General features: G+C 40.4%; 2 protein-coding genes across 2 annotated transcripts; both read left to right on the top strand.

Annotated features, from left to right (window-relative positions):
- The first annotated feature begins 386 nt into the window (after positions 1-386).
- LOC147465106 (uncharacterized) lies at positions 387-18,485 on the top strand. Its single transcript, XM_086510988.1, has 4 exons — positions 387-523; positions 17,351-17,713; positions 18,019-18,231; positions 18,384-18,485. The coding sequence occupies exons 2-4, from the start codon at positions 17,540-17,542 to the stop codon at positions 18,483-18,485; spliced, it is 489 nt and encodes a 162-aa protein (XP_086367114.1). The 5' UTR covers positions 387-523; positions 17,351-17,539.
- Positions 18,486-18,625: 140 nt separating this feature from the next.
- Positions 18,626-21,104, top strand: LOC147465105 (uncharacterized; the record flags this gene model as incomplete). Its single annotated transcript, XM_086529688.1, has 6 exons — positions 18,626-18,697; positions 18,789-18,887; positions 18,983-19,090; positions 19,175-19,333; positions 20,050-20,216; positions 20,612-21,104. Coding segments are annotated over 6 exons (825 nt in total), but the record flags the coding sequence as incomplete, so codon positions are not given.
- Positions 21,105-21,606: the final 502 nt, after the last annotated feature.

The raw sequence follows: 21,606 nt of genomic DNA, 5'->3' as shown, positions 1-21,606 counted from the left end.
ACGTGCTAGCTGCCACAACTACATGCGGCGGTGCGCTGCTATGATCGGGCCCACTCGCCTGAGATAGTGCAGAGGACGTTGTCCCGCCCAAATGGCCAGCACCTCTTCTCTCTCTCTCTCTCTCTCTCTCTCCGCTGCCACACAGACAGCGCCCAGGTCGCCATTATGTCTTCGCTCTCAGTACACCAGCTAGGAGCTAGAACGCCATCACTTGTTGCGCTCTCTCTCTCTCTCTCTCTATCTCTCTCATCTTTCTCTCTGGTTCCAAGGAGCTGCCAACCCCTGGAGCTGCTCTCCGTAGTCTCTCAGAGCATCCCATCTCATTTGAAGGAGCTGCCAACACCTGAATAGCAACCTGCAGGCCACCATCAAGCCTGGTCCGTCGCGAGTAAGTTGCCCAAAATATCAGCTGTGGAGGCTTCAATTCGACATCTTGAAGAAGACGTCGTGCAGTATACTGCAGCAATACTCCAACTCCAACTGTAGGCATTAAGTCCCTGCGGAGCTCTCCTAAATTTACCAGGTGATTTCCGCCTCCCGTTATTCCTATTGTTTGAATGAATTAGATTACTGCACTCTAGCCTTTACTTTATTTACGTTTTATTTCCTGCCTGCTACGTTGTCGTTGGAGCCGCGGTGCGGCCTGTGGGTAGTATTGTAACTCGCCTATCTTCTGAATAGCGCTCGCTGCTGCACAGGGCTCGGCGGAGGCATATATGGTCCCTATAATCAACAGTCAGCTGTATAATATTTAGCGCTCTTGTAGATGTCCCTATCAGCAATGTACCCTAGCCACACAAGTACTGCTAGATGCAGCAGCTCTAGTCTCGTCATCTCTCTCTCTCTCTTCAAGGTCTAGCTATCATCAGTTCCTTCGGGTAAAATAGAAGCCCTTATAATATGCGTCGGGTATGTTTAACTTACTATGTTATCCATCCTCTTCGATTGAAGCCTTGAAGGTAGTATTGACAAGGCACATCTCATGAGATGAAGGCCGCTAACTGCTACAGGCCGCGTAAAGGTACGAATTATTCTCAAGACACCTTATCTCTGCAGGCTTCTCCCAGCTACAACAAATCATCTAGAATATGCCTCTCACCTCATCATGTGCATGCACCCGCTGTGGGTTTGCTTTATGTATTGCAGGGTAAGAAAGAACTTTAAGCATAGGTAGCCGTGCAGGGCAGCTGATGTCGGTGGGAATGAGAACAGAGATAAGAAGCGTATTTTTTCCAGCTTGGGCATGTGACCAGTGCTTTTGTGGGCTTAGCTACAAATCCTTTTTATGTTTTAGATTGACAATGGGTCCTTTCATTACCCTGCCTGCTACCTTGCAACCAGTATGATCAAAACATAAAACACTTGCGTTGGAATTAGGGTTGCAGAGAAACACACACGGCTTGGAGAAGACAAAGGAAGCTCAAGGCACACAATATAGAGTGTGTTACTTAGTGTGCAATGTAAAGATAGATAGCCCTAGAGTGATGGGCGTATATACAATGCATGGGGGAAGAAACCTCCTAAAGAGGGAAAAAATGCCCCGGCGATCCTAGTGTATTCACACACATCACTACCACATGTATATGGTAATAAATCCCCCCTGGAGTGATACAATGAACGAGAGCTGGCACATGAGTAAAGGGAAGTTCCATGCCCTGAGGACAGGATCCATCCACAAAGGGGAGTAAGCCCAAAGCTTTGCGGAAAGCTTCAAGCTTCTCAAGAGACAATGCCTTTGTGAAAGGATCTGCAAGGTTGTCCTGTGTTGGCACACAAGCCAAGCTGATCTCTCCTGCTGAGAGCCTCTCCCTAACATAGTGGTAATGCACCTCAATGTGCTTTGTGCGAGCATAAAAAACTGGGTTCCTCGCAACTGCTAATGCGCTCTGACTGTTAGTGTAGATAGTGTTGGCAATGTCCTGTCCAACACCCAAATCAGCCATAAGGCGTCTGAGCCATACACACTCAACCGTAGCTGTGAAGACTTCCCTGTACTCAGCCTCACAACTCGAAGTGGCCACAGTAGGTTTCTTCTTGCTCAACCATGATAAACATGAACTGCCAAGCATGAAACAAAAACCACTTGTGGACACTCGCGTGTCAAAACAACCAGCCCAATCTGAGTCCGAAAAAGCATGTAAGTCTGGCGGCAATGATCCCCCCTTGGGATAAAACAAGCCAAGATGTCGAGTGCCACTAAGGTAGCGGAGAATCCTCTTGACAGCCTGCCAATGCTTAGACCTTGGGCTATGCATAAATCTGCTGACCTGTGAAACTGCAAACTGAATATCCGGCTTTGTGTTGTATACATAAATGAGGCAGCCAACAGCAGTTAGGTTAAGAGTGACATCAGCAGGATCTCCAGCATCATGTAGAATCAACTTCAAACCTTTTTCCATGGGAGTGGCAATAGGTTTGCAATCCTCAAGTCCAAACTTACATAGCAATGTCTCTATATAACTTTTCTGACACAAGGCAATACCACCATCACAGTGCTTAAACTGTATACCCAAATAGTGATGCAACAGCCCCAAATCTTTCATCTTGAAAGTAGCATTCAAATCAGCCTTAAATTCAGCAATATATCTCTCATTTGGTCCAGTGATCAACAAATCATCAACATAAAGAACCACAATGAGAAGTACATCACCCTCACGCTTTACATACAATGTGCTTTCTGTTGGACTGTTACGAAAGCCTCGTTTGATCAAATGAGTGTCAGATTTCTCATACCAAGCACGAGGAGATTGCTTCAACCCATACAAGGCCTTGTTACATTTTCACACTTTGTCCTCTTGTCCTTTTATGACAAAACCGCGAGGCTGCGTTACATAAACTTCCTCAAATATGTCACCATTCAAGAAAGCAGTAACAAGGTCTGATTGATGTACATCCCAACCAAAATGAGCTGCCAATGCACATAGAAAACGCACAGTAGTCATACGACAAGTGGGAGCAAAAGTCTGTTCATAATCTAAGCCTTTTTGCTGTGCATAACCCTTTGCAACAAGTCGAGCCTTATGGCGATCAATCTCACCATCCGGCTTGCGTTTCAACTTGTAAACCCACTTCGTATCTATGGCCTTTTTTCCAGGAGGCAAATCACATAAAGTCCATGTGTCATTTTCTATAAGTGCATCATATTCTGATTGCATGGCAGCCATCCAATTTTCTGAATTCTGTGCTTTATCAAAAGTCAAAGGCTCCTCAACGCCATGTAAGCTAGACAGAGCCAAAGCATAACAATCTGATGCATAAGATGCATGACGAGAACCTGGACGAGTACGACTAAACAAAGGTGCATCCAATTTACTGTTACGCAAAGTGTGCACCAGCCATTTTGTCATACCTCTAGCCTGCTCATTTTCAGCCCTTTCCTCATCAAGTACATCATGTACATCTGCATCAGTAATAGGCTGATCTGTAACATTTTCAAAAACCTCCATAGGCTGTACATTTGCCTCATTGGAACTTACATTCGTATTTCCACCACTGAAAAGAGGCAACAAAGTGTCATAAATGTCATGTGAGCTTACATTATTGTCTCTAGTACATGACAGCAAGGGCTGAACAGAATCTTCCACAAACACTACATCCCGAGAAACGAGAACACATTTTGTTTGCGGATGATACAACCTGTAACCTTTGCTTTCAATACTATAACCAACAAAAATACATTTGATAGTCTTATTATCCAATTTTCAGCGCTGCACTTGTGGCACCAAAGCATGTGCCGAATAGCCAAAAACACGCATGTTCTCAATAGAAGGTTTTCTATCATGCCATGCTTCATATGGAGTGATAGACTGCAAAGCTTTCGTAGGACACCTGTTAAGTACATAAGTGGCACACATAATGGCCTCAAGCCAAAAAGAATGCGGAAAAGCTTGACTTTTGACCATACATCGTGCCATTTCCGTCAGTGACCTGTTTTTCCTCTCAGCAACACCATTTTGCTGAGGTGTATAAGACACTGTACATTGGTGTTTTATCCCACGACTAGCCAGAAATGCATTAAATTCATGAGACATATACTCCCCCCCTCGATCGGAACGGAAGGTGCCCATAGTACATTTCGAGACATTTTCAGCCATAGCCAGAAATTGTTTGAAGCACATAAAAACTTCGGACTTCTCTTTAAGCGGAAATACCCATGCATGCCTGGAGTAATCATCAATGAAAGTCACGAAGTACAGGTAATTGCCCAAGGATGGAGTTTGCATGGGCCCACAAACATCACTATGCACAAGATGCAACCTGCATGTTGTTGGAGCTATATATGGCTCACTCTACTGAACTTGGTCTCACCTATATATTTGTATCTTGTCCTCAATATGAATCAGTCTTTGGGAGCGTATATGGTGTGTCTCTTGTCTCGTCTCTCTCTCTCTTTCTCTCTACATCTCAACATGGTATCAGAGCGGTAAAGATCACGCGCCGATTCAATTCATGGTGACAACAGTATGTGTATGCTATCGCATGTAAGATTCAAAATTGTTACAAATTTTATTTTTGAGCGTTGATTCTTGTTAACTGTGGTTGTTTTGTGTTAAGAAGAATATGATTAGTGTTTTATGTGGCATTTATTTATAATCAATCTAATAGTTGATTACGTTTTCTTGTTAATGACACCCTGAACTTCATCTCAATTTTTCTTGCTGTTCAGCTCAAAATTTGGAGAAACGGAAAAAGCGCTATGGAGCGTAGTGCAATGGCACTTTTCATCCAAAACTTGTTCGTCTCCTCGAGCTCTTCGATTTGAGTTCTAGGTTTGCACCAATCGGAGTTCACAGCAGAAAGTTATGCTGTTTTTACTGCAATAGAGCTTGACGCAGCTTTCTTCGTCCTACTTCTTCGTGAAGCGTCCGCGATCCTTTTTTCTTATTTTGGCGTTAATTTTTTCGAGAAGATTTAGCTTTTTGCTATTCGTATTGTGGCCGTCAATCTTGCGTCTCACGCCACTCTATTTTGAGGACTCGTTTATCATTAACGTCTCCTTTACCCTGTCTTTTTTGGGTGACGTCTCTCACATCTTTGGACGTTCCTTGAGCATCCTTCTTACGTTTATCGTTGACAGAACGCAGTACTCATATCTCTCTCATTCTCAATTGTGGCCTTCACCATATATGGTGTGCAGATTCTGCGATCTTATCTTATACGTCTTCTCGCAACAAGATATGGCTATGAATATTCTCGTCAACGGCTTTCCTTCTAGCCAGCGTTCTGTTCCTCCTTTCCAAGGTCAAGGATTTCCAGGCTGGAAAGCAAAGATATTGTTAATTCTTGAAGGCGATGAAATCTCCGATGTTGTTCTTTGAAATCGTGTTTGTCCGCCTTAGCCTGTTGATACGGATAATGATAACGTGCTTATCACTAAAGGACCTATATTTGAAGATTGGAATGTTTCCTATACGGATTGGCAACGACGTGATAAAGCAGCTCGTCGGTATATTCTTTTTGCTCTTACTGATTCCCTTTTGCTTGATATGTATGAACTGCCTACTTCCCATGACGTATGGAAGTACCTTATTGCAAACTTTCAGAAGAAATCAAGTTAACAAGTTACAATATGAAGTTGGTATTGCCATGACTGGACATATTGAGTCTTTCAAATCTATTATTAATCAACTTGCTGCTGCCGGTGATCCTGTTCCACAAAAGTAACTGATTACACTTCTCCTTGATACGGTGAAGGACTCTTCTTATGATAACATTGTTACTATTCTCTCTAATAAAGATGGTCTTGATTTCGACCAAGCTTGCATGTCTTTAATTGAATACTCTCAACGTCAAGAACGTCGGAATGCTGGTCACGATACAACTATGATTTCACAAGAGGAGACTGAGTCACAACAGATGGAACGTGCTTTTTATGCTCGAAGGCGTCCATTTCAACGAGGAAACCGCAGAGGTGGCCGTCGCGGTAATATTTTCTCTCGTCTCAAATTTCCTAATAAGCAATGTTCTTACTGCAACAGAAATGGCCATACTGAAGATGATTGTTGGACACGTCAATATGATGAAGAACACAATATTACCACGAAACAACCACGTTTATCTAGAGACTCTTCTTCTTCTTCTTGTGAATATTGTGGATGATCTGATCATCCCACTCATATGTGCTATAAGCGTCGATTCGACACAGATCGGAATAGAGCATATGCTACTGAACATCGAAACAACATTGTACCAGAAATAAGCTGCGTCCTATGTTCAGTTGCTCCAGACAGAATACTTCATGTACGTGATGGATCACTTTTTATTGTCGATTCTGGTGCTACAGGAAATTTGACATATCAGTCTAAGTGGCTCCATAACTATCATCCACTGCCAGTTCAACGTGTTGTTTATCTTGCTGATGATACTACTTGTCAAGTAAAGGGTATTAGAGACTTATATCTTGGTACCTTATCTTCTTTCACTCGAATTTTGCGAGGAGTATTACATGTACCAGATCTTCAACGTAATCTTCTTTTAGTTGCTAGACTTGTTGATCTTGGTCTGTTTGTTGGATTTAATTATACCAAATGCCGAATTGAGAAAGATGGACAAACTATAGCCACTGCTCCTCGAAACGGTAATTTGTTTGAACTCTCTCTCAACGATGCTGTAGCAAATATTGTCACTACTCCAGGTGATCATGATTGCAAAGTATGGCATCACCGTTTTGTTCAGGCTAATTTCTCAAAACTCCTTGATCTTCAACGTCGTGATCTTGTTCATGGCATGGATCTTAAAGCCCATCCCCATATGGGAATTTGTGAATTTTGTGCTCTTGGGAAACACAATCGTAAACCCTTTCCTCTTTCAAATACAACACATTCTCATGACATATTGGATCTTGTTCATACTGATATATGTGGACCTCTACCTTCTTCGAGATCACAATATCGCTACTTCATTACTTTCATTGATGATTTCTCAAGGTATACGACTGTATTTCTACTTAGACAAAAATCTGAAGCCTTATCTGTTTTCAAACAATTCCACAAGGCTGCGGAACTTCAAACTGGTCGTCGCCTTAAGAAGCTTCGTAGTGACAATGGAGGCGAATATGTTTCTCGAGAGTTTGTGAGTTACTGTGCTGATAGTGGAATTCATCATGAACACACTATTCCATATTCGCCTCAACAGAATGGTGTTGCTGAACGAAAGAATCGAACTATTCTCAATGCTGTAAGATGTATGCTGATTCATTCTGGCTTATTGCGTGTTTTCTGGGCTGAAGCTACTTTGACAGCAACATTTATTCAGAATCATCTTCCTACTACTGCACCCTCTGGTAAGATACCCATCACAGCATGGACAGGTGACATTCCTTCTGTATCTCATTTTCGAACCTTTGGATGTACTGCTTATATTCATGTTCCCAAAGAAACACGAACAAAGCTTGATGCTCCTGGTCTTAAAGTTATTTTTATTGGATATTCTGACACTTACAAAGGCTACAAATTCTATGACCCTTCCTCCAAGAAAGTAATTGTGAATCGTGATGCTACTTTTAACGAACAGCTTATGGGAGGCTCATGGTCCATGGATGATTCTGATGATACTAAATCATTGCTTCAGGCTTTTCCATTTCTTTCAGAAGATGAAACTCTTCCTATAGAGCAACTTTCCTCCTCACAACCATCCATTCCAAATGTTGCCAATGATGATATTGATATTTTTGTTGATCTGCCTATTGATTTTGAACATGGCTCATGTCATGTTTATGATGACGATATTGCTGATAATGCTTTTTCTACTTCTGAAGATCCCGTTATTTATGATGAAGCTATCTCTTCACCACAAAAGGATCAATGGCAAGAGGCTATGGAAGCAGAGTACGATTCTCTTATCTCTAAAGGTACATGGATACTAACTGAATTACCTCCTGGTCGTACAGCTATTAAATGTAAGTGGGTGTATAAAACAAAAGTAAAAGCAGATGGATCTTTTGACAAGTTCAAGGCAGGTTTAGTTGCAAAAGGTTACTCCCAACTAGCTGGTGTTGATTACCAAGAGACTTTTTCACCAGTTGTTCACATTACAAGTGTTCGAGTTTTATTGGCATTTGCTGTTCAATTTGATTTAGAAGCTCATCAAATGGATGTGTGAACTGCTTTTCTTAATGGTGACTTGGAAGAGGAAATTTATATGGAACAACCAGAAGGGTTTGTTATTCCAGGTAAAGAAGACCTTGTTGCTCAACTCCATAAGGCACTATATGGTCTCAAACAAGCTTCGTGAGCCTGGTATACAAAATTTGATCTTTTTCTCACCTCTAAAGGATTCATCTCTTGCTCGTCAGACCCCAACTTATACATAAAACGCCAAGGTAGCAGTTTTGTGATTCTTGCTCTTTATGTGGATGATACCATCCTTGTTTCCAATGATTTGGGATTTCTTCAGCAAGTGAAAAAGTTATTGTCTTCTGCATTCGATATGGTGGATCTTGGAGAGATTCACTCTTGTCTTGGCATTCAAATCCAACGGAACCGTACAAAAGGTATTTTATTCCTTCGACAGTCAAAGTTTATTGTAGATACTATTCAAAAATTTGGTATGGAATTTGCACATTCAGCCAACACACCTTGTCTTGCGAGCTCTACGAAGAATACTTCTGACAATGGCGGTCAACTTGTCACAAATCAACCTTATGCTAACTTGATTGGATGTCTTCAGTTTGTTGGCATGAACACTCGTCCTGATATTCTGTTTGCTGCTAACTATCTTGGACAACATCTTGCATGTCCTTCTCTTAAGCATTGGTCTGCTGCAAAGCGTGTATTGAAATACTTGAAAGGCACTACAGATTTTGGTTTAGTCTATCGACGACAACTCACATCGGATTCTATGCAATCTCTTTCTCTTTTGGGTTACACAAATGCAGATTGGGCAAGCTCACATTTATCTATGCGATCTACTAGTGGAAATTGCTTCTTTATAAACGGTTGTCTTGTTTCTTGGACCAGCAAGAAACAACGTTGTGTTGCAGTTTCTACGACTGAGTCAGAATATGTTGCGGCATCACTTGCAGCTCGTGAGTTGATTTGGCTTCGACAAATGCTGGTTGATATTGGTCACTCTCCTCTTTCTAGCACACCCTTGCGGTGTGACAACCAAAGTGCTATTAGTCTTGCAAAAGACTATGTTCAACTTGATAAGTCAAAGCACATTGCTATACATTGTCATTATGTCAGGTATAAAGTACGCAAGGGAACCATTATGGTTGAACACTGTCCAAGTGACCAGATGATTGCAGACATTTTGACCAAAGGCCTCAATGAGTCATGTTTCATCCTCTTGCGCTCGGAGCTCGGAGTTGCTTCGGCCTCACTCTTTCTAGATTAGCTTCTTTTCTATTGTAATAGCTTTGTACATATGACATTGTAATCTTTTAGGTACCATGCACTATGCACACTCCACATTTGCACCTTGTGATATCTAAGTCACTTGAATATTTGTACATAGATGCACAATTCACTTTCACATCATCACCGCTGGTTCATATTTGACATTGTATAGGGGCTTGGGTTTTTCCCTTGAACTCCCCAAGGGTTTTTTCATCCAAAGCTAGAGACCTTTGTTTGAGTGGGGTGTTGGAGCTATATATGGCTCACTCTACTGAACTTGGTCTCACCTATATATTTGTATCTTGTCCTCAATATGAATCAGTCTTTGGGAGCGTGTATGGTGTGTCTCTTGTCTCGTCTCTCTCTCTTTCTCTCTACATCTCAACAGGTACGATTGGGGGAAGGCGACCTCCGGTGGGGGGCCAATGGTCCCTTGCCCCCAATCGTACCTAGCTAGGTATGCGGTGCCTCTCAAGAACAAGCTCATGATATTATTCATTGTATGAAAAACACTCAAAAAGACTCCGTTTTCCTACATGTGGGTTAGACACTAGAAGTCATGAACTGAAGGGAGGTTATACTTAGAAAGAGAAGACTACTAAGTACAAACTAACTAGAAAGAGGAGGACAAACAAAAATAACATACTTGGGAGGGGACAATATCCTGTTCAATGTCTTTTAGCAGCATGTAGAAGCTTTCACCTCTTTGACAATGTAGCTGGGGGGATGGAAACATTGTGACTTATCATCGTGAGCTTTTGTGAGGGAGGCACCGCATACCTAGCTAGGTACGACTGGGGGCAAGCGACCTCCGGTGGGGGGCCAATGGTCCCTTGTCCCCAATTGTACCTAGCTAGGTATGCGGTGCCTCTCAAGCACAAGCTCATGATGTTATTCATTGTATGAAAAACACTCGAAAAGACTCTATTTTCCTACATGAGAAATTTTATAAATCTTATTGTGGTGTTGGCGATGCGCCAGACTGCACAAACCTTAGATAGGGCTAAAATGATGTTCCTCATTAGTGGCACTTCTTTGTCACTCTTTTCACATGTTGTCGTGCTGTGACACGTACATAGTGGGAACGCATCCTATAAGAGTTAACCTTTAACTTTTTAGATACATAGTTATATTTTCTATAATGTACATATGCATGTTTAAGTATAATAATATGCTTTCTATCTCATCCTATTATTTATCTCAAGGGTAACCTATTCTTACTTTACCATCAGAAAATACTATGGAAAAAGCGTCAATAGCTCCGCCTCTTTAACTTGGGGCAAAAAGCATTGATTCTTTATTTCTACTATCTCATTATCATCTCACACCCTATCTAGAGTAAACTCCAATATATATATATTCTATGTATTTTTCATATTTTTCTTATATTTCTTTTTAAATAGCTACTAGGTGGGAATCAAATCCTAGTGGGACACTAGGTGGCATGATTTCAAAGATACACTTATTTTAATGCATTATTGCAAGCATGATCACAAAAATTTGTCAAAGAGCAATGTCATGCTTTCATATGGCATGAGGTTTCCTTTGGAATCAAATGAAAGTCTAGGCTAAGAGGACCACAGGAAGACTTTTGCTGCCAGAAATGGATCCTATTTTGATGATTTTTTTACACAAGGTTCCAATCTGAATTGGAAAACAATTTAAAAATGAAAATCGTAGCTAATGAGCTGAATTTTATGCCCATATTTTTACTTTTTTATTTGGAGCCACAGTTGAGGAGATATGATCAAAATACTGGACCCCAGTCTGCCCACATCATGCAGGGATAACTGATTTCCAACTTTTCCAATTTCTGTTCACACTGGCTCCTCTCTTCTTGTGTAAACCCTTGGGGGTTCCCTTCACCTATAAAACGGGACCTTTTCTTCCTTGAAAACAACTCAAGGATTCAATCCATTGATGAGAGAAATTATTGAGGGAGTGAGTAGTAATGCCTAATTGTACTTAGCCATTAACATAAGCCCAAGCCTACACTTTCTCCTAGAGGAAGACTAGCCATTCTTGTACGCTATCCTTGAAAGGTCAACTCTAATCAAAGAAGGTCTTGCACTTGGCGTATCAATCAAAGTGGAGTTCTCTCCTCTTCTTCTCTCTTCGTCAATAATGGTGCCAAAGGGTTTGTCAAGTAAGATGTGTTCTACATTGATGTTTTCTTGATTTCTTGTTGTTTTCTTTTTTATCTATAATCGAACATATATATATATATCTCTAATATCATCTCCTTAACCAAATATATCTTTCTCACTCTTAGTAATTCATCCTCTCTACAAATTTTAGGTTCTCCTTGCTACAGGTACATCTCTCCCCGCAGTATCCTTATTGCCTACGGGCAAGAATAGGGCCTGGGAGGGAAACTCTCTTCTCTTGTCTTCCCTTCTCTTCTCTCATATTCTACATTTCTCACATACTATCCTAGATGAATAACCCACATGATGATATTTTCTATTGCTTTCACTCTGTACGATATATTAGAATTAACGTATGGATTAGCCGTAAAATACACTTTCAACAACGTATAGTGTTTCTCTTTGGCCCAGAAAGGCTCAATGAAATACTTCTATTACCGGATCCCATTATACTACCTCTCATAGACTATAAATTTTCTTTTGACGTAAGCGTAGTTATCTTGCTATGAACCAAGAGGTTTTGTACACATAATTAATCCCAATCACTAGACAAAATATATATATTATGGTAAGCACAAAACTACAATTCCAAAGAACAATTCGTAGCCTATTTGGTCAGCCAAGATTGAATGCCATTAACTCATATATTAACCCTTTCATACTACCCATGATACGATATGACCATAGCCTTGATGTTTTCATATTTGTGTTGTTTTGACATTCTCTTTTGTGTTCTTTCTTTGTGTGTGTGAGTGCAAGAGAGAAAGAGTGGGTCTTGTTTGATTGCACTTATTTCTAAACCCTAGTCTTCATGGCATCTATGGTTTAACTCCTTCATATAGTTTTTGTTGAGTTATCTCACAAACTCTCACAGCCATAAGCTCGGTGCTTTCCCGACAAGATCGCAAATTTCTCGACAATGTGAAGCCCATCGTGCAACATTCTTTAGAATTATCATTAATGAAACAAAAACTGCGACATGGCTGGAGGGTGCTGTATTGTTGGTAGGAGCCCTCGAAGAAGCCCATATGACGCGGCCACGCCGAGTGATGGTGCATGGGATGCCTATCCTGCTTGCTCACCGTTGCCTTGTTGGTGTCGAAGCCCAAGTTTTGCAAATATTCGACCACCCTCACCGCGCTGGGGTTTCCTGTAGCTTGTTCCATGTACCATCATATGCACATCTCACATGCATATGCTCTTCTCTCTTTCTCTCTCTCTTCTAATCATCAAGCAGCTTGTTCCATGTGCTGTCATATGCGCATCTCACATGCATGTACTCTCTCTCTCTCTCTCTCTCTCTCTCTCTCTCTCTCTCTCTCTCCCTCTCTCTCTCTAGTACTAGCCAGCAATGGATTCGACCTGCACGCAGGTAGCGTTTATTAGAGGCGACAGCTTCACTCTTGGCGCAGAAGTTCAGGCGGCTTGAGGGCTTGTAGGACAACATATTGTCTCTCTCTCTCTCTCTCTCTCTCTCTCTCATATTTGACCTGCACCACTTTCTTATGTATTGTTGGTGAGTAGACTCGCTCTCTCTCTCTATGGCGACGCAGAAGTCCGGGCCGGCTTGAGGGCTTGCAAGAGAGCATGACTATCTCTCTCTCTTTCTCTCTCTCTCTCTCTCTCTCTCATATCTGGCCTACACCACTTGCTTACATACTCTTGGCGGGTAGACTCTCTCTCTCTCTCTCTCTCTCTCTCTCTCTCTCTCTCATATCTGGCCTGCACCACCTGCTTACGTACTATTGGCGGGTAGACTCTCTCTCTCTCTCTCTCTCTCTCTCTCTCACACACACACACACACACACACACACACACACACACACACACACACACACACACACTTGTTCATTGAGCAGTGATCTCACTAGAAGGATATGCCTTAAGTTCATGCCTTAAGTTCAGCCGCAAGGGTAGACGACAGCACTTACAAGACGGTAGAGCTCAGGTTATGCTTTGGTCCACCAAGCCAAGTCCACAGAGCATGGAGGAGGACCAACGATGTACTTTCAAAGGACAAAACTTGCTTATTTGACATCAACTCACCATTGCTTGTGGGTAAAGAGATCCCTTTTGCCCAGTACTTCGTGTGCGCGTATGTTCTTGATTCTTTTGGAGAAAAGGTTGCATATGGACAAAGCTCAGATGCTCAAAAGACCAGCAATCTATTTACCATTGAGCCCATTTCAGGAAGGCATGCATAAATTGACATAGCCGCAGGTGTCTTTTCAGCCTTCTCTGTGGTTTCTCTGTTTGGTTTCTTCTTCCATGAGAAGATGGGATCCAAGAAGAATTAATTAAGCCTGATGAATTCTAAAGCAAATCACATCAGATGGGTCCTTGCTAAGCCTTTCAAGGACTAAAAGCTACAGACATTGAAGAATACATCAGGGATTTTTGCTTTGTATGTAGATTTTCACTTTTCATTGCTCTCTATGTGGCTGTTAGTGTGAAGCCTCTCGCTTTTCATATGCAAATAGATTGCGAGTGCTTGCCAAATTCAATCAATGGATCATTTTGAGTATCTCGCCATCTCTCTCTCTCTCTCTCTCTCTCTCTCTCTCTCTCTCTCTCTCTCTCTCTCTCTCTCTCTCTCTCTCTCTCGTAAACACCCACAGTCTCATTCGTTAGGCAGACGTTGCATGAGAATGCATTTCAAAAATGTGGTTTTGGAGCCCCATTGAAAAATCTGGAGTTTATTATGGGCCATGGATCGATTCTTTTGGAACATCAAAGCCAGAAATATTCTTCTTCAGGCCACTAACTCAAATATACCTCCTAAGTATCCTCTCTTGCCGCTAGCTCGATACCTCGACAATCGACAATGGACCAGCATAACATTGTAAGAAGGTAAGCACCATATTCAATCATATTGGGATAAATACTGAGGCGGTTCGGGGCGGGCAACAACAAGAGTGGCCTCTAAACACCCTTCGAGGCTCCCGTGCTGCTCAATTGGGGCTGGAGCTAGCACAATCAGAGACAACAAACACCCACAGCCAGAAACCAAACAAGAAAAGGGACACCACCTAGTTGTAGATGTGAACTAGGATGCACCTGATATCTCCTTATACTCAAACGCACAGAGAGGGGAATGCAAGATAGCCACACACACCAAACACAAACATTCACCACACCAGAGAGAGGTAAGAGCACAAATCCACTTGAGCAACTTAGTCTTAGCCTTAAAGGCTAGATGCACACAAAGCTTGATGAGAAATAGAGAGACAACACAAAACTTGACCTTGTTGCCAATACACAAATTGTCTTAGGGTCACGGGAGCCCTCTCACCGAGCACCCTCTTACAATTGACTTTTTAGGCAAAAAATTCAACAAGCCCTCAAACCATCAAGCATGAAATAGAACAACAGACTTGAAGGAAAATATACCTTCAACCACCTGATGAGCCAACTTATCAAGTCAATTTGGAGAGAAGAGTCATAGTTGCAGCATAGAATTGCACCCAAAACTATGAATCTTATTTATGGACAAGAGTAGGCTACAAGTGTGATGCAGAGTATGGTATCACTCCACTCCTCTAGATGGCATAACTAACTTCAAGCTTCTCCATGCACTTATGTGTAGTGATGGAATAGAGCACTCACAATGCACACACTCTACACAACTAGGCTTGAAGAGTGGTGTGTTATGTGTTGAGAATGGTTTGGTGTAGTGTGATCATGTGATAATTTACAAGGGAGAGAAGGGCTCTATTTATAGGTGTTACAAGCCCCGATTAGGATTATACCTAATCAAGTTTATTTGAAGAAATCAAAGATTATGCATATTTTAAAAAAAAAAAAAACGGTGGGTCTCTCTTATCCTTTGAGTCACATGGATGTGGGCTCAAGGGAAGAGAATTATTGAGGATGAAAGGAGAGAGGGATTGAGTGAATAATTTGGGAGTGCCTACTCTAGTAGAGGGTGCATTTTACAATAAGGTTAGTGGTTAGTAGTTAGTAATTATAACTAAAAAATATTTACAAAATCACTCACCAAATGGTGAGATATATGATGAGAAAAGTTAGAGAAGGGATAAGCTTGTAAAGCAAGGTTGAAGCTTTGGGGAAGTTGACATTCACCTCTTTACAACACCGATAGAAGAGGCGTTCAGCATGGCGAAGTAGCGCGTGTTGATGAAGCTATGTTATCCTCAAACCTTGGAAAATTCATGATAAAAGCCTTCATTTGCAGAGGTTAACCTTGGATTTTTTCTGATTTTTTGAAGTTCTTTACAAAGCTGAAGAGAGTATGGTAATATGGACATATATGTAGAGAGAAAGGGGAGCACCTAGGGGTGTAGAAATGGAGGATGAAGGCTATGGAGGTGTGAGAGAAGTGGCAATGCTGAAGAGAGTGAATTAGGACATGGGAGTTGTAGGTTTGGGAGTGGGAAGGAGAGGGAGGAGTGTGTGTGTGTGTAGAAGTGTGGAAAGAGGTGAGAGAAGACTAAGGGCTACTTGTGAGAAAAGTGGGCAGACTGGGGTCCGCTCAAAAAATCATAGCTCACCGGAGGTTGCTCCAAAAATCACCAAAATGTTTGAGGTGATTATTCAGCTTTTGTTCCACATTTTCTCTTTAGACCACCGCTCCAAATTCGGAGTGCAGACGGGTGCCAAAAATCTCACCAAAAACCCTTTTTTTATGCCTGCAAAAGTCTTTTAGTGGCCCCCTCCTTTGTTGAATTTGTACAATGCATCCAAGAGTGAGCCCCTCCTTTGTCATATCATAATACAAAGCATCCAAGTTTCCCTTTACACATGCATGGAGGAGGATTATTGGTGAATAAAGCAATATATACATGGTGGGACTAGTGTATGGACTATTCATGGATTTTAGCTCAATGAGCACATGGTGTCAGAATAATGAGTATAAATAATAATAAAATATGGAGAAATTATGGATATAAAAAGATATTGGAATCATATGATATGGTCCCTCTTTGTATTATTTTGGGTGAAAGAGGAAAAGGTATGCAAGTAAATAATATAATAAACGCGACTAAGAGAGTAGAAATCAATTTTTGTTTTCACGAGGGTGAGGGTGAAAATGTAGGGGTGATTTGTAGAAAAGAAAAAATATGAGGTAAGAGTATGTACACATTGGCAAAATACTTATGGTGTAAGAGAATGAAAGAAGGAATATACAGGTTTAATAAAACACACACCTAAGTATAAATATTTAAACAAAATACCAAAATAATTATAGAAAATCCCTATTTTTAGGCCATATATACAATGCAATATTTACACACAAATGGGTCATAATATTTTTCATTTTTTTATTTTTTTTGGCTCAACTAGCCCAGCGACTAGCTAGCTGAGGGTTTTTAAGAAAATATGGGGAAAGTCCCCTAACTCACACACGCCTATGCACAGTGAAATGGTAGGGATAGCCACACTGTTTGGGTGATTTTGGTAGGGTGAGGTAGCTTACTATGGAAATTATGGAAAGCCGAAAAACGGCTATCAATACTATACTTTCATGCATTTCTTTTCATTAAATACACACATTCCATATGAATGATAAGGGGTAACAAGCAAGATCTTAAGTGTTTTCAAATTCAAACTACATTAGAATCATTGAAAGGGAGTTAATAATCCTTCCTTCACTACAAATATTATGCATCAAATCCCTTCAAATTCTTCTCTTTCATCCAGAATTTTATGATTTTTAGATAGTCCATGGTATAAATATGACTTTTTGTCCTTGACTAAAGGAGAGATGTGAAGGCAATTTTTGTGTATAAGTATATAACTGTGTGGATGGAGAGAGAGAGAGAGAGAGAGAGAGAGAGAGAGAGAGAGAGAGAGAGAGAGAGAGAGTGAGAGAGTATTGATATTTTGCAATTGTATTTTATGTAGCAATGAAAGCATCACAAGCATTACATTGTGGGATAACCAAAGAGTAGTAGCTCTTTTGTGGAGGAGTTTTGTGTCACAAGTGAGTACTCCCAAGCGGTGTCATCAAGTGGCATCAACGCCAAAACACTCTTATATAGGACATTCGAAGGTTGGATAGAGCTTGGAATAACAGGCTTTTAGCATCGCCACATGCTTTTGGGATGGAGCAAGCATATCCTCAATGATAATCCTAGTTCACACACACATGCTCCAAGTATTAGGAGAGATCCTCGAAGGATTATTCATCATCCAATCAACAATGAAGATCATGATCACCTACAAATGTTGCATGAGATGAAGTATCTTCACGCCGATGCTGTACGGGTGAGCGCAAATGGGTTTTCTATCCATCTACCGTCAGACATGAACATTCTCTTGTAGGAAAAGCTTTCCTTAAAAAATATGGGACAAACAACATTTTTCTTACAATGAAAGCATGAGAAAAATTAGAGGTTGGTTCAAAGAAGGTTTTGGGGATTTAGAGAAGCATGCATTCACACAAATTAACTTGCGAAAAGATCCATTGATTTCAACTAATCTGATGGAATTCATCAAGGGAAAGATGTATGAAAACTCTAGTGTTTGCAAAAGATGTAAAGCTTGATGGGAGTGTCACGTATGTGTATCAGAAGGTCTTAGATTGGAGGCATGCACAAAGAAACCCAAAAAAATGTTTGCAATTGGGAAATGTAGAGAAAAGTCCTCCTTTGCTTAGCCCACTTACTATAGACCCAAGGAGACAACGGTGCTATCCCTCTCAAGATAGCTCCATGAAAGCACTCGAGGGCACCTCCATGCTCCAATTTATGAAGAGTGCTCTTCACTTTGAAGATCCTCCCAAGGTATGTAAGTACATGAGTTGCTTTTAATTTTGTTCTTAAACATCTTTAATGTGAGCTCAATGTGTGTGTGTGTGTGTAAGTGTGTTTCCTCAATGTTTCTTAGTTTGTGAGCTAACTTTGATTATTTTCCTTCCATGCTGTGTTGACAAAAGACCTTCACAAGCTCCTCAAACATTGTGCATGGTCATGCCACACAATATTGTGGTCAAAAGCATCCTTTTGAAGAGCCTTATATGCAGGAGGTAAAAAAGTAAAGAATATTTACAAAAAACATCCATAGTGCTAATACAATGGTAAGATATACATTATATGTTCTTTAAGATATGACTTTTTATTGTCCATTTTAAGTTTTGCACATGTCATATTTATCTCATGGTTATGCTCTCTTGGTACAAAGCATAAGGATTGTACCACCATATCTAGGGGAGGGGCTAGTTATTACCATGATGATAGCACTACAAACATGGTAAGAGTAATTAATTACATGCTAATTTATAGTTGTTAGATTATCTTATTTGAGGTTCTTACTTTGTTCATTTTTACTTCTTGTAAAATAGCATGAAGGAAGCCAAATTTTTTGCATAGATATTGATTGTGATGACATGCAAGTGAAGGAGCACATCGTTATGCTTGAGACACAAGGATCAAAACAAGAGGTGGCCACAATTGAATCATTACTACCTCAATTATGATACTCACTCCTTGTTTAAGAATGCCACTAACTTCTAGCTTGTTTTTTGTTATGTTATAGGCAAAGACTCATGGCGACCATGTGAATGAAACATTGTTATGCAAGTATGATGTGATTCCGCCCAAACATGACAAGTTTGTGGGGCTAGGAGGATCAAATCCATTGGCGGTTAGTCACTCAAAGTGTATGTTACTTTCAAACTTATTTTTTTAAAGATGGATTTTATGACATGATCTTATCAATACATTTTAGGACAAGGATATTCTCACTAAGTTCTATAGGATCCCATTATACAATGGAAATATCCTTGAGGTGGAAGAAGCGACAAATGATGAGGTGAAGATTCGTAGCGAAGTGGTGAAAAGAAACAACAAACTTGCTAATTCTAAAGTGGAAGAGGCAATTGAATTGGTAAGTGGAGAACTCTTGTATAGATGACTTGAATAAATAAATATAAAAGCTTTGATACATCACCTAGTAAGTTCTCTAAACTCATACCGTGTTCATGGAAAATGTGCAGCATGAAGACTTAGATGCAACTACTTCCACCCATGTTTTTGTGGATTATGAGGAGGAAAATGTTTTGGAGTTAAATAATGCTTTTCCTACTTAAGTACCATTGGTTTTTTAATGCTTTTAGAATTGACATTTTGTGTGCTGCAGCTTTGTGAAAATCCTAATGCAAGGGATAATTAGGAGATAAAATTTGCAAGTATCAACAAGATGATGGTATGTCTTTAGATTTGAAACCATGTGCCTATGTGTTCTCACATAAAAAAATGTGGTTTATGCTTGATATGCAAATGAAAAATATGAGGATTCTTAAAGACAAAAATATCAAGTCAATGAGCTCTTTCTAAAAAGTCTTGGTACCTCAAAAAATGAAAGGGTATCGTATTGATTGCATGTTACACTATCTTAAAGTTTTGTAATATGGCTTAAATGGGGTACATAATAAAAAATCTTGCATTTTCTTTTAGGCCTTTGATGGCTTAATACATCAAAATGCCTCAAAGAAGAGGAAGGTAATGCCATGCACTCTTTACACAGTTTGTAAAACTATGAAGTAGTTTACTTTCTTATTTGCGAAGTTCCCACTTACTCCATTGTTTGTTAATTTTTTGTAGGCCTTTGATAAAGAAGGGATGGCAAAGATCTTACTCAAGAATATCTATCACTATCATGAACTTCCAAATCACATCCAACTAAATCACCCAATGAAGAATCTGGTTGCCACAGATTTAACACACATTTATAGAGCCTTCACAAAGAATATGAAAGAGGATCAAATGAGGTAAAAAAGAAGTGTAGACGAACAACAAGTGCAACATTTCCACCATATGATATTGGAGATCGAGTGTGGTAGCTTCTTCGCTAGGATCTACATTCATCCCGTCGTCCCCATGAAAATCACGATCATCAAAGACTTGGACCATTCAACATAATTACCAAGCTAGTACTGAATGTCTCATCGTGATCACTTGAAGCACTCATATTTCATTGCTTATATAACAGATGGTGCCTCTCAGGGTAGAGTTGAGGTGAGACTGGAAAATTTGAGGTGGGGATTAAACTAATTTAGCCTAGGGCTTAAGTTTTGAAACACGCCCAAATTGAGTGTCTTGTCTCCGTAAGCGATCACTTGCAGTAGACTAGATCTCGCAATCACTCAATTTTGGCGTTTACTAGACTAGTCTCCGTAAGCGATCACTTGCAAGATGGCGGATGTCACGAAAGAAGATCAACAGGAGGAGAAGAATGTTGCTTGTCTGTGCCGCACAGCTCCAAGCCATCAAATATTGTCTTCCAATATTTGGCGCTGCCTCACCACGCTACCTGCCAGGGAGCTGGTCCGGTTGAGTGCCACGTGCCGCTCTTGGCACAAAGCCATCCTCTCTCCCTCCACTGATCCTCACCCTTGAAAGCTCCTTCACCTCACCCTTGAAAGCTGATAGTTACACACATTTTGATCCTCGTCTGACGTTGGTTTTTGTTCTCCCCATAACTTTTACTTTGACATTTTGGGCTTGGCTAGTATTACCTTTTACGTCGACCTTTTTGGCTTGAACATAAATTATTTTTGTTTGAGAAAATAAATTATTAAAACAATGATGAAATTATGTAACGAAATGGTTTTACAACATTTGTTTTCTTTAAGTAAATTTTTTTTTCACCAACTTAAGTGATAATTAAGATTCAAATGTACGTGACTTCTTTTTAAACCCTATTCATGTTTGAGTTGTTTTTAGACATTAGACTCTTTGGAAGGCTGTCATATGTAATGATAGGACAGAGTAGTTCATTTAATGAAGTCAAGACCTTGTTTGGATATGCTAATAATTGAAGTTAGACCACCACTAGAGTATGAGTTATCAAGTGCTTTTGGTGTGGGAGTGCCTACTCGTGTAAGGGCGCTACCAAAGAGCAGTACCGTATGGGATTGCGGGGTTGATATAAAGTTTATATATGCTTTATGATTAGTTTCGGTGAGTTGTTTCCACAAATTTGACCTTATCTGAAGATGTATGCTTTTCTAACTGAAGGTGTGGTTAACTTTGCATATAAAGGCTTCTTTTTTCACCATAGTGTTAGCATGAGTTTCATATCAATGGAGTGATGTGCTATGATGATAACCTATGTTACAGGGTTGAGCTTGATGCATTGACATGGGTCAAACACTATCT

This window comes from Adiantum capillus-veneris, chromosome 1 (assembly GCF_014529385.1).
Source record: "Adiantum capillus-veneris isolate H3 chromosome 1, ASM1452938v2, whole genome shotgun sequence".
NCBI classification, from domain to species: Eukaryota; Viridiplantae; Streptophyta; class Polypodiopsida; order Polypodiales; family Pteridaceae; genus Adiantum; species Adiantum capillus-veneris.
The sequence above is the reverse complement of the archived record's forward strand: the minus strand, read 5'-3'. Positions and strand labels throughout refer to the sequence as shown.